Here is a 12855-nt window from a genome sequence, read left to right as displayed (position 1 = left end):
CCGGACACGGGATGAAGTCTTCAATCTTGTATCTTCATAGTCTTGGAGTCCGGCGGACGATGATAGTCCGGCTGTCCGGACACCCCCTAGTCCAGGACTCCCTCAATGTGAATTACCCAAACATCAAAATTTGTGCCATCGAAACTAAGAGTGTCAGAGAATCCTAATCCTCTAGTCGACATCTTTACTCTCTAGGCGGTTAAGCCCAACAAAGAGAGACGAGGCTCTGATACCAATTGAAAGATCGTGGATGTCGCCTAGAGGGGGGGTGAATAGGCGTTTTAAAATAATTACAGTTTAGGCTTGAACAAATGCGGAATAAACCTAGCGGTAAATTTGTCAAGCACAAAACCTAAAACAACTAGGCTCACCTATGTGCACCAACAACTTATGCTAAGCAATATAAGCAACTATGTGATAGCAAGATATATGACAAAGAACAATATGGCTATCACAAATTAAAGTGCATAAGTAAAGGGCTCGGGAAAGAGATAACTGGGGCACGCGGAGACGACGATGTATCCCGAAGTTCACACCCTTGCGGATGCTAATCTCCGTTTGGAGCGGTGTGGAGGCACAATGCTCCCCAAAAAGCCACTAGGGCCACCGTAATATCCTCACGCCCTCGCACAATGCAAGATGCCGTGATTCCACTAAGGGACCCTTGAGGGCGGTCACTGAACCCGTACAAATGGCGACCCTTGGGGGCGGTCACCGAACCCGTACACTTTGGCAACCCTTGGGGGCGGTCACCGGTACCCGTCAAATTGCTCGAGGCGATCTCCACAACCTAATTGGAGACCCCGACGCTTGCCCGGAGCTTTACACCACAATGATTGAGCTCCGAACACCACCAACCGTCTAGGGCACCAAGGCACCCAAGAGGAACAAGCTCTAGGGTGCCCAAACACCCAAGAGTAATAAGCTTCTCAAACTTCACTTCCACGTATCACCGTGGAGAACTCAAACCGATGCACCAAATGCAATGGCAAGGGCACACGGAGTGCCCAAGTCCTTCTCTCCCAAGTTCGCACATCTCGCCTCAACCTTCTCCAGTCATGTCCGGAGCGGGAGGCAAGTGGATGGCCTCCTCCGTCACGGAGGGGCACATCGAAAGGCTGCGCGGCGCCGGATACCTGTCCAGCGACATCGTGCACCGTCTCCCCAACAAGGGGCAGCTCATCCCCACCCCCAGGCCCCATGAGAGGGTGGTCTTCCTTCCCCATTTCCTCCGCGGACTGGGCTTTCCACTTCATCCCTTTGTCCGGGGGCTCATGTTCTACTACGGCCTGGATTTCCACGATCTAGTGCCGAACTTCATCCTCAATATCTCGGTGTTTATCGTCGTGTGAGAGGCCTTCCTCTGCATCCAGCCCCACTTCGGCTTGTGGCTCAAGATCTTCAATGTCAAGCCGAAGGTAGTAAAGGGGAATCAGGCAGAGTGCGGAGGCGCCATGGTGGGCAAGATGCCCAACGTCCTCTGGCTCGAGGGCGCCTTTGTGGAAACCCTCAAGGGGTGGCAATCGGGGTGGTTCTATATCACCGAGCCACGTGACCCTAAATGGGCAGCGGCCCCTGAATTTAGATCTGGCGTTCCCATGCAGCTCACTTCCTGGAAAGAGAAGGGCTTGCTATGGGGTAGTTCGGAGGAGCTGACTGGACTCCAGTCCTGTCTCCAGACCTTGGTGAACAAGAAGCTCAAGCTTGTCAATGTGATCCAGGTCATGCTCGTCCGCCGGATCCTCCCCTGCCAGCAACGGGCCTTTAATTTGTGGGAGTTCGATCCGGCACAGCACCAAACCTTGAACAGGCTCTTCGACACTAGGTACGAAGATGCCTGGAAGGTGCTCTTCAAGGGCGCCGAAGCTCCCGCATCCGCCACTGAAGATCGCGGACTTCGCTCGTAGCGTCCAGCTGGCGAGGTAAGTGATTCTACCCCCTTTACGGGACACTTATTTCTTTCATAGTTTGACTCTATGCAGGATCTAAAACTCCCAATGCCTTTAACAGGACTGGCAGAGGACGTCCGGACAGGTTAACTGTCCGGCTCCCCTACCCGAAGAACCAGCGGATGCCTGTTTAACAGGGCTGCTAGTCCCGGCACTTTATGTGGAACCGGAGAAGAAGGCCAAGAAGAAGGCCACGGGTACTCGAAAGAGTTCCCGCTTTCAGGTGTCTGATGCCTCCGAGGCGGACTCCTTCCCCAAAGGCGAGGAGGAAAAAGAGGACTCTCCCCTGGAGGGAGGAGAGAGGAAGAGGAAGGCTTCCCCGACGGGGGAAGCCGAAGGGTCCAAGAGGGGAAGGACCTTCCTTCGGACAGCCCCGCCAACGACAACGACGAGGAGTGGCCCTCAAGGGCCAAGCCCCTCGCAAGATCGTAAGTATCTGGATTCCGGAGTGATCTGTAATTTCTTTTTTGTGCCACATATTATCCTTCTAATGCCGCATACTATCTGTAGCCCGGTCGAGGAGGACCTTCTCGCTTCATCCAGCGGGTCCTTGGCCCCGTCGGATGTAGATTCCCTTCCGACTGCCTCCACCCCTCGCGATGCTGAGGACACCGAGGTGGGATCCCAAGAGGGGACCCGCTAGGAGGGGGAGGTTCCGGAGGTGCCACAAGGCAGCCTCCCGGACTTTGCGCCGGACTCCATGCCGGAACCCGAAGTGGTTCCGGAGGCCGGCAGGCGGCCCCTTCGCAAGAAGGGCAAGACCGTGACACAGGTGGCCTCCGTCCAACCAGAGGCGCCGGACAACTTGTTGGAGGCGCTCAACGGCGCTTCCATCAAGGAAGAACACCGCACTATTATGAGTGCGGTGATTCAGAAGGTTCAGCGCGCCAAAAGCGGGCTGACCGAAGCTTGCAGCAGCCTTCTAACAGGCTTTGAGGTAAGAAGTTTAAAATATGTAATGTGATACCGCATAGACAGTAGCCCCTGATGCTCGGTTCGGTGTTCGGAAAGAAAAACCGGACTGAGGATCTAAAAAAAAGATATACGCAGGAGTGCTAAAAAGTATGTCAATATGGGTTTGCAGGCTGCGCTGCTGACCTCTGCCGCACTGACTGCGGAGGTCGGTGCTTTGAAGCAGGACCTCGAGCAGTCCGAGCGAGAGCTCGGCCTTGCCAAGAAGCAGCTCGAGGACAAAGAAGGTGAGTAACACCACTTTGAAATTTGTACCTTACAGAAAAGGATTTTGGTTGCAATAGAAATAACAAGGATAACGTGGGTACTGCAGGGGCCACGAACAAGGTGGCAACCCTGAGGGAGGCCGTGTCCGTGGCCGAACGCAATGCGGCCGCAGAACGGGCGGAGCGAGAGAAGCAGGAGGCGCGGGTGGCGGAGGTGCGGCAAGAGCTCCAGGCTCTCATGAAAAAGCATGAGGGTTTGGAGCGCGACTCAAAGACTCGAGAGTCCGAGCTTGCCTCGGCTCTTGAAAGTGCCAAAGACGCCAAGGCTGAGCCCCATAAGTCCCTCCAGGAGATTGAGACGATGAAGAAGATAGCGGCGGGTAAGGCATTTTTCATGCAAAGCAAGCATGTGAATGTAAATTACGTGTTACTTACCCGAATTCGGAGCTCTCCAGGGGCGTTTGCAGATCTGCCTCGCAGTGTGTCCGATGCCACCACATTCTACCGGGTCGAGGAGGGGAGCTCAACAGAGAAGGTCTTCTGGTCTCAGTATGCTGAGGCCGGACATCCGGTGCCCCCTAGCGACCAGCTGAAGCAGCTGGTCGAGCTCCACAAGGTAGCCGAGCAGGCCATGAAGGGCCTTATAGTCTGGCTGTGGCCTGGAGAGGCCATGCCTGGGAGCTACTTTGGCCTCGTGCGGCGGCTGGTGGATGCGTGCCCTTGGCTGGAGGTCATCAAGTGCTCCGCCTGTATTGAAGGTGCCCGTCGGGCCCTTGCCCGCGCAAAGGTGCACTGGGGCAGGCTGGATGCTGAGAGGCTTCTGACGGACGTGCCGCCGACGGGCAAGGAGTATCGTACGCCTGAAATGTACTATAAGACTGTCGTGAAGGGTGCCCGCAAGATTGCGGATGAGTGCCCCAGAGATGTAATTCTTGAGTAGACTCGCAATGTGTTATCCTGTGCGCTGAAAACTTTGTTCATATGCGCTAAGCAACGCTTGTTTGATTTAAAATATTACCTTCTGTGCGGCCGTTTATCAAATCTGAGAGATGGCAAGTCGTCGGCTTCAGCCCCCATGCCACGAGTGCTGGGGTGTTCGGGATAAACTTGAGCGCTCTTGTTCCCATTTTTGGGTCCATCTAGGGAGGCGCTCAACACAACGAACAAGGCAACCGGACTTATAATGCTTGAACACTCTCACTTAGCCATAGAATTCTATAATTTTAAATTTCGGCGAAGCCCCTAGTGTTCGGAAGACCGAATTCGGGGCGCTATCCACGCCTTGGCCGGAAATAGTCGGTTCCTCGCACTAAGCGGCGTAAGTCTTTAAGGACTCGAAAATACCTCTCGAACAGCGACCAGCTCTTGCCTTATCATGACGGTCAGTTTTAGCTTTCTCCACTGAGGCGTTAACCCAGCTCAACTGGGGCGCAATCGCAGTGGTTCTCCCAGTGCTACCTTAGCCGACGGAACGGAACGTAAGGTACCAAAACATGGGAGCCGGGCAAACCCAACTATTGACCCAAGACATGATTCGGAGCCGATGCATATAGTGCTATAAGTTCGGGGTGCCGCACTTGTGAAAGTGTTCGGACTTCACACCATAATGCGGGGAACATAAGCCCCTGGTGTATTCTGCCGTACTGAATTGTACGGATGCAAGATGTCATAAGTGAACATATATATATAAATAAAGGGAATGCAATTATAAGGGAAAAATGATGCATTGTTAATTTGAGGAGTTCTGCTGTGAGTGCAGAACGGTACAAATAGTGCGGTAAGCAAGGGTTTGGACTATTAGACATGTCCCCCTCCAGGGATAAGCTGCGGAATGGTGTAATAAACAGATTTAATGCTCGTAATGGAGACCACCTGAGTGTTCGTCGTAGCCCTGGTTCCTCCCTGGCTGTTGCATCGTGGGTTCGGCAGATCTACTGCCGGACAGGGCCTCTTGTAAACGGAGTCCTGTGGATAAAATAAGAATAAAAATAAAAATGGACACACTTAGGAGCCCCTGGTGTGGTTGAGCCACACTCTGGGCCTGTCGTGGTCGTGTCCCTCCCCCTATGCCCAAGGTATCTCTAGAGCGTAATGATGTAAGCGGGGAGCTTGTCTTACAATCATGTAAGGGTGGGGTTGGGGCCGCATTGCTACGCATGCTCGGAACGCGCTAGGTGGTCTTGGTGTATGTTACTCTGGGCGCGTTTAATCCCGTCCGGTCTTTTAGCGGCCGGACTCGAGAGTTGCCTTAAGAGACTGTTCTGAACTTCTGCCGCGAGAGCCGCTGTGTGTTCCTCCGTTCGGAGGGAGCGTTCAGTGTTTCCATTGACCGTGATGACTCCACGAGGGCCTGGCATCTTGAGCTTGAGGTATGCATAATGTGGCACCGCGTTGAACTTTGCAAACGCGGTTCGTCCGAGCAAGGCGTGATAGCCGCTGCAGAACGGGACTATGTCGAAGATTAACTCCTCGCTTCAGAAATTATCCGGGGATCCGAAGACCACTTCTAGTGTGACCGAGCCTGTACAATTGGCCTCGACACCTGGTATGACGCCTTTGAAGGTCGTCTTTGTAGGTTTAATCCTTGAGGGGTCTATGCCCATCTTGCACACTGTATCCTGATAAAGCAGGTTCAGGCTGCTGCCGCCGTCCATGAGGACTCTAGTGAGGTGGAATCCATCGACGATTGGGTCTAAAACCAATGCGGCAAATCCGCCATGGCAGATACTGGTGGGGTGGTCCCTTCGATCAAAAGTGATCGGGCAAGAGGACCATGGATTGAACTTCGGGCCGACTGGCTCCAACGCATATATGTCCCGAAGTGCATGCTTCCGCTCCCTCTTGGGTATGTGGGTTGCGTATATCATATTTACCGTCCGCACTTGTGGGGGGAAACCCTTCTATCCTCTATTGTTCGGCGGCCGGGTCTCCTCCTCGTCGTTGCTATGCAGCCCCTTGTCATTGTTTTCGGCAATTAACTTGCCTGCCTGCTTGAATACCCAGCAATATCTGTTGGTGTGGTTAGCTGGCTTTTCGGGGGTGCCATGTATCTGGCAAGAGCGGTCGAGTATTCGGTCCAAATTGGACGGACCCGGAGTGGTTCTTTTGAATGGCTTCTTTCGCTGACCGGGTTTAGAGCCTCTGAATCCGGCGTTGACTGTCGTATCTTCATGGTTGTCGCCGTTAACACCGCGTTTATTTTTGTTTCGACGCGACCTGCCATTGTGGTCCTTAGTATCCGGACTGCCAGCATTTTTGCTGAGGTTGTTGCTGCGAGCTAGCTAGCTGTCCTCTCCCGCACAGAAGCGGGTCATGAGTTATGTGAGGGCTGCCATGGATTTCGGCTTTTCCTGTCCTAGGTGCCGGGCCAGCCACTCGTCGCGGATGTTATGTTTGAAGGCTGCGAGGGCCTCTGCATCCGGACAGTCGACGATTTGATTTTTCTTTGTTAAGAACCGTGTCCAGAATTGTCTGGCCGATTCATCTGGCTGCTGAATTATGTGGCTTAGGTCATCGGCGTCTGGTGGTCGCACATATGTGCCTTGGAAATTATCGAGGAATGCGGCTTCCAGGTCCTCCCAACACCCGATTGACTCTGCGGGCAAGCTGTTAAGCCAATGCCGAGCTGGTCCTTTAAGCTTGAGTGGGAGGTACTTGATGGCGTGGAGATCGTCGCCGCGGGCCATATGGATGTGAAGGAGATAATCTTCGATCCAAACCGCGGGGTCTGTTGTGCCATCATAAGATTCAATGTTCACGGGTTTAAACCCTTCAGGGATTTGATGATCCATTACTTCGTCTGTGAAGCATAGTGGGTGTGCGGCGCCTCTATATTGAGCAATATCGTGACGTAGCTCAAGAGAGCGTTGTCTGTTGTGTTCGGCCCGGCCGGAGTTGCTGTATCCGGCGCGACGGTAGTCGTCGTGGGTCGTGAGGCGCCCACATGATCCGTAGATGGATCTAGATTGTCTTGCCTTGTCCTCCAATATATCCCGCAAGTCCGGCGCATTCCCCCGTGGCTTCGTACTTTTCGAGCGGTGACGGGGTACGGTTCTGATGGGGGGCCTAGATGCCTCTCTGTCGCGACCACGGGGTGGTCGGTCTGCCGTATTGTGCGCTGGTGATGAAGGTTTGTACGCTTCCTCCTCTAGTTGGGGGAGCAACTTGCGTTTTGGGTAGCTTTTGGAGGGGCGTTCGAGTTCATACTCTTCGGCCGCGAGGACCTCGGTCCATCTGTCGGCCAGCAGGTCTTGATCAGCTTGAAGTTGTTGCTGCTTTTTCTTTAGGCTATTCGTCGTGGCCATTAGCCTGCGTTTAAAACGCTCTTGTTCGACGGGATCCTCGGGCACGACGAATTCTTCGTCATTGAGGCTTGCCTCGTCTTCGGAGGGAGGCATGTAATTTTCGTCCTCCTCGTCTGCCGCTCTCTCCTGAGGGCTGGCTACTCCATCCTCCTGTGCTGGATCTTGCTGGAGGGGGTTGTCTTCGGCACTCTCTAGGGTGTTATTGTCTCCGGTGCCGGACTCTCCATTCTTACTGTGGCGGGATTTAGAGCGGCGGCGCTGACGTTGGTGCTTGGGCTGTTTCTTAGAAGAATCTGCCTCCGCTGCTTCTTCTCCGTCCCCATCCTTTGGGGTGTCCACCATGTATATGTCGTATGACGAGGTGGTCTTCCAGTGCCATGTAGGCGCTGGTTCTTGATCGTCTCCGGCATCGTCGTCCATACCGTCGATGTTTTCGGAGTCGTAGTCTAGCAGGTCGGTTAGATCGTCGACAGTGGCTACAAAGTGGGTGGTGGGTGGGCTTTGAATTTCTTCGTCGTCCGCATCCCAGCCATCCTGACCGCAGTCCGGCCAGGGTTCTCCTGATAACGAGAGATGTTTTAGCGAATTTAGGATGTCGCCAAAGGGTGAGTGCTGAAAGATGTCCGCGGCGGTGAACTCCATGATCGGCGCCCAATCAGATTCGATTGGCAGGGGCGCAGGAGGTTCGGAGTCCGGCAAGGAGTCCGGTGCCTCGGAGTCACGAGCTTCATAAGGGACAAGGTCAGTATTCGGCTCCATCGCCGTGAAGGTTGCAGCTCCCGAGGCGGTGTCCAGCCACCTGTCCTCGATCTGTGCGGTCGGCTCTGAACTATGGGTCAGAGCGTACTTGTGTGCGGCCTCCAGGGTACTGTCCAACGGCAGAGCTAGATCATGCCCATCGTGACAGTGCGGCATGCTCGGCTGTGGCTCGACTCCATCGAAGATCAAGTCCCCGCGGATGTCAGCCGTGAAGTTTAGGCTTCCAAACCTGACCTGATGGCCAGGGGCGTAGCTTCCGATCTGCTCCATATGGCCAAGTGAATTGTCCCGCAGTGCGAAGCCGCCGAACATGAAGATCTGTCCGGGGAGAAAAGTCTCACCCTGGACGGCGTGGTTGTTGACTGAAGAAGCCATCAAGCCTATTAGTGACGACACAGACGAACTCTCAATGAAAGCACCAATGTCGGTGTAAAAACCGGCGGATCTGGGTAGGGGGTCCCGAACTGTGCGTCTAGGCGGATGGTAACAGGAGACGAGGGACACAATGTTTTACCCAGGTTCGGGCCCTCTTGATGGAGGTAAAACCCTATGTCCTGCTTGATTAATATTGATGATGTGTGTTACAAGAGTGGATCTACCACGAGATCAAGGAGGCTAAACCCTAGAAGCTAGCCTATGGTATGATTGTTGTAATGGTTGTTCATCCTACGGACTAAAACCCTCCGGTTTATATAGACACCAGAGAGGGCTAGGGTTACACAAAGTCGGTTACAATGGTAGTAGATCTACATATCCGTATCGCCAAGCTTGCCTTCCACGCCAAGGAAAGTCCCATCCGGACACGGGACGAAGTCTTCAATCTTGTATCTTCATAGTCTTGGAGTCCGGCGGACGATGATAGTCCGGCTGTCCGGACACCCCCTTGTCCAGGACTCCCTCAATGTGAATTACCCAAACATCAAAATTTGTGCCATCAAAACTAAGAGTGTTAGAGAATCCTAATCCTCTAGTCGACATCTTTACTCTCTAGGCGGTTAAGGCCAACAAAGAGAGACGAGGCTCTGATACCAATTGAAAGATCGTGGATGTCGCCTAGAGGGGGGGTGAATAGGCGTTTTAAAATAATTACAGTTTAGGCTTGAACAAATGCGGAATAAACCTAGCGGTAAATTTGTCAAGCACAAAACCTAAAACAACTAGGCTCACCTATGTGCACCAACAACTTATGCTAAGCAATATAAGCAACTATGTGATAGCAAGATATATGACAAAGAACAATATGGCTATCACAAAGTAAAGTGCATAAGTAAAGGGCTCGGGTAAGAGATAACTGGGGCACGCGGAGACGACGATGTATCCCGAAGTTCACACCCTTGCGGATGCTAATCTCCGTTTGGAGCGGTGTGGAGGCACAATGCTCCACAAGAAGCCACTAGGGCCACTGTAATCTCCTCACGCCCTCGCACAATGCAAGATGCCGTGATTCCACTAAGGGACCCTTGAGGGCGGTCACCGAACCCGTACAAATGGCGACCCTTGGGGGCGGTCACTGAACCTGTACACTTTGGCAACCCTTGGGGGCGGTTACCGGTACCCGTCAAATTGCTCGGGGCGATCTCCACAACCTAATTGGAGACCCCGACGCTTGCCCGGAGCTTTACACCACAATGATTGAGCTCCGAACACCACCAACCGTCTAGGGCACCAAGGCCCCCAAGAGGAACAAGCTCTAGGGTGCCCAAACACCCAAGAGTAATAAGCTTCTCAAACTTCACTTCCATGTATCACCGTGGAGAACTCAAACCGATGCACCAAATGCAATGGCAAGGGCACACGGAGTGCCCAAGTCCTTCTCTCCCAAATCCCACCAAAGCAACTAATGCTAGAAAGGAAAATGAGAGGAAGAACGAAAGAAGAACACGAAGAACTCCAAGATCTAGATCCAAGGGGTTCCCCTCACTTAGAGGAGAAAGTGATTGGTGGAAACGTGGATCTAGATCTCCTCTCTCTTTTCCCTCAAGAACTAGCAAGAATCCATGGAGGGATTGAGAGTTAGCAAGCTCGAAGAAGGTCAACAATGGGGGAAGAACACGAGCTCAAAGGATTAGGTTCATTGGCGAAGAAGACCCCCTTTTATAGGACCTCCCGAATCCAACCGTTATGTGCTCAGGTCGTGCACAAGCGGTACTACCGCTTGGAGGAGCGGTACTACCGCTTAGCACGGTCAAAACAGCCCAATCGAGAGAGAAAACACAAGTTTTTGGTCCGGGCGGTACTACCGCTTAGGAGCTACGGTAGTACTGCTCTGGAGCGGTACTACCGCTCAGGAGCGCGGTAGTACCGCTCTAGAGCGGTAGTAAAAAATTACATCCGCTCTAGTCGTGGTAGTACCGTTGCAGCCTTTACCAATACGGCCACAACCTTTGCAAACAGACTCAGAATTCAACGAAACCAAGTTTGTTGGAAAGCTAACAACATGGGATAACACAATACTGATAGAAATATCAATAACAAGCAAATGAGAAAAATCCCATAAGAAAATGGTGAGAACCCTTCATCGGATAAGACCGGTAGAACCTCCAACACCGAAAACATCATAGAAGACGCATGCGAACTCCGTTTTCGATGAACTCAAGCTTGTCATCAAGATGACCATAAGCTCTAAGACTCACAAAGATAACCAAACAAGAACCAAGAAACATGATGCAAGGATGCAATTGTTTGAGCTCTCTACTAACGATACGATCAAGCTACCAACTTGAGAGCCCCCCTTGATAGTACGGCAAACGATCCTATAACTCGGTCTCCTAACTACCACCACAAGACCGGTAAAATAGAAAACCTATCAAGGGAAAACCTTTGCCTTGCACATGGTCCACTTGAGCTAGATGAAGACGATCTTGACTCCCTCAAGTTGGACCACCTTTCTTGATTGCATTGGCTCGATGAAGACTAGATGATTGCTCCCCCATAGTTCACTATGGGTGAGCCACTCTTCGGCACATCTTCACAAGTCCATTGACACCACAATGGATGACAAGATTCAAGCACTTGATCTCTTCATGATGCTCCACTTGAACTTGCACACGGCAATCTTGATGACGATCACCACTTGATGTCATCCTTTCCATGGGTGATAACTCAGTCTTGATCAACCTTGAATCTTTGCAACTCTCTTCATTTGGATGATGTCTTGAAGGTAAACATGAATGATCACACAACCTTCTTCTTCAAGACATGCTTGCAATAAGCTCAACACTTATATGACCAATCTTTGGATAATTCCTTAATAGCACCTTGGTCATCACAAACTCTCATTGAAACCAACAAATGGACTCCAAGAAAAGCCTATGTGCAAACCCTTCAAATATAACTCAAGGCAACCATTAGTCCATAGAGATTGTCATCAATTACCAAAACCACACATGGGGGCACCACATGTCCTTTCAGACTTCCTCCACCGCGCCGGAGGCACCGCGCCCCGGTCCCGCCGCTCCCTGGCACGGGGGCGCGCTGCTCCGGGTGGCGTTGGAGCTGGCGCCGCTGGCGGCCGCGCTGCGCGGTGCTGCAGGTCATGCTCCGCCACGACCTCTCGGCGCGCGTCCGCCAGATCAGGAAGCGGCTCGACGAGATCTCCGCCAACCATGCCGCCTACCACATCGAGCACGCGCCCTCGCCCGCCTGGGCCGCCTCCTCCGCCACCACCCTCGCCGCCTGGTACGCATGCACCCACGCTCCCAAAATTACTTGTGTTCTTCCACTCTGATTCTTTCTTTCAGATAAAATCAACACCCAAAAGCAGAGACAAAATTAAGAACGAGAAAGAAGTGCTTGGTCAGGATCTATGACTAGCCTAGTATGCGATGCTTTGCATACTTTCGTCCCTGTAACCGCAAGATGGAGAAACTATGCTCCTGGATTCGTGGTTAATCGCGAGTTTGCGACCCAGATCCTGTTACTATTTTCGTAATTAAGTAGCAATGGATTCCTGCCATTTGTTAGGGTTGATAAGAATATTTCTGTTGAATGATGTCACTAGATTCTTGGACACAAGGTTGTGGCTGGCTAACCATGACCTTTCCTCTTGTGCTTAGTTTGTGCCTCAACAACTGTTTCTGCCATTTGAAGTCGCTATTGCTGTGCCACTCCCCCACCAGCCTCCACCATGCAGAACGAGGTGGGTGACATGGTGGACCTCTACGTCCCCAGGAAGTGGTATGCACACCCTCTTTAGTCTGATGGTGTGTGTTTTGCACTGGTGGATGTGTGCTAATCATTTTCTTCTGCTTCTTGCAGCTCGGCCACCAACAGGATCATCACGGCCAAGGACCACGCCTCTGTCCAGATCATCATTGGTCACGTTGATGAGAATGGCCTCTATGATGGCCGCTTCACCACCTTGGATGGGACTCCATCAATTTAGTATCAGTTTAGGTGTTAGTATGTTGTTGATGCTTGTGTTGATGCCATGCTTTTTGTCTTGTCATGTGCTGATATTAACTGGCAGCATTATCTCCCATTATTGCTTGCTTGCTTGCTTACTCTATAACCTGTACTGCTAAAACATGTTATCCTACTCCATGATGCTATATCATTTGCAAATACTCCTGGACATCAGCTCCCATGATGTTGCATTAGCTATAATCTGTACTGCTAAAAGAGAGTGTAAACTGGAGTAATTTTTTCAGCCATTATCTTTGTTTT

At 52.1% G+C, this 12855-nt stretch overlaps 1 protein-coding gene across 1 annotated transcript; it reads left to right on the top strand.

The window, feature by feature from the left end:
* Positions 1-12265: 12265 nt before the first annotated feature.
* Positions 12266-12574, top strand: LOC123089875 (40S ribosomal protein S21-like). Its single transcript, XM_044511432.1, has 2 exons — positions 12266-12366; positions 12448-12574. Exons 1-2 carry the CDS (start codon positions 12317-12319, stop codon positions 12572-12574), a joined length of 177 nt encoding a protein of 58 aa, XP_044367367.1. The 5' UTR covers positions 12266-12316.
* The last annotated feature ends 281 nt before the right edge of the window (positions 12575-12855 follow it).

This window comes from Triticum aestivum, chromosome 4B, assembly GCF_018294505.1.
Source record: "Triticum aestivum cultivar Chinese Spring chromosome 4B, IWGSC CS RefSeq v2.1, whole genome shotgun sequence".
Classification (NCBI taxonomy): Eukaryota; Viridiplantae; Streptophyta; class Magnoliopsida; order Poales; family Poaceae; genus Triticum; species Triticum aestivum.
The sequence above is the reverse complement of the archived record's forward strand: the minus strand, read 5'-3'. Positions and strand labels throughout refer to the sequence as shown.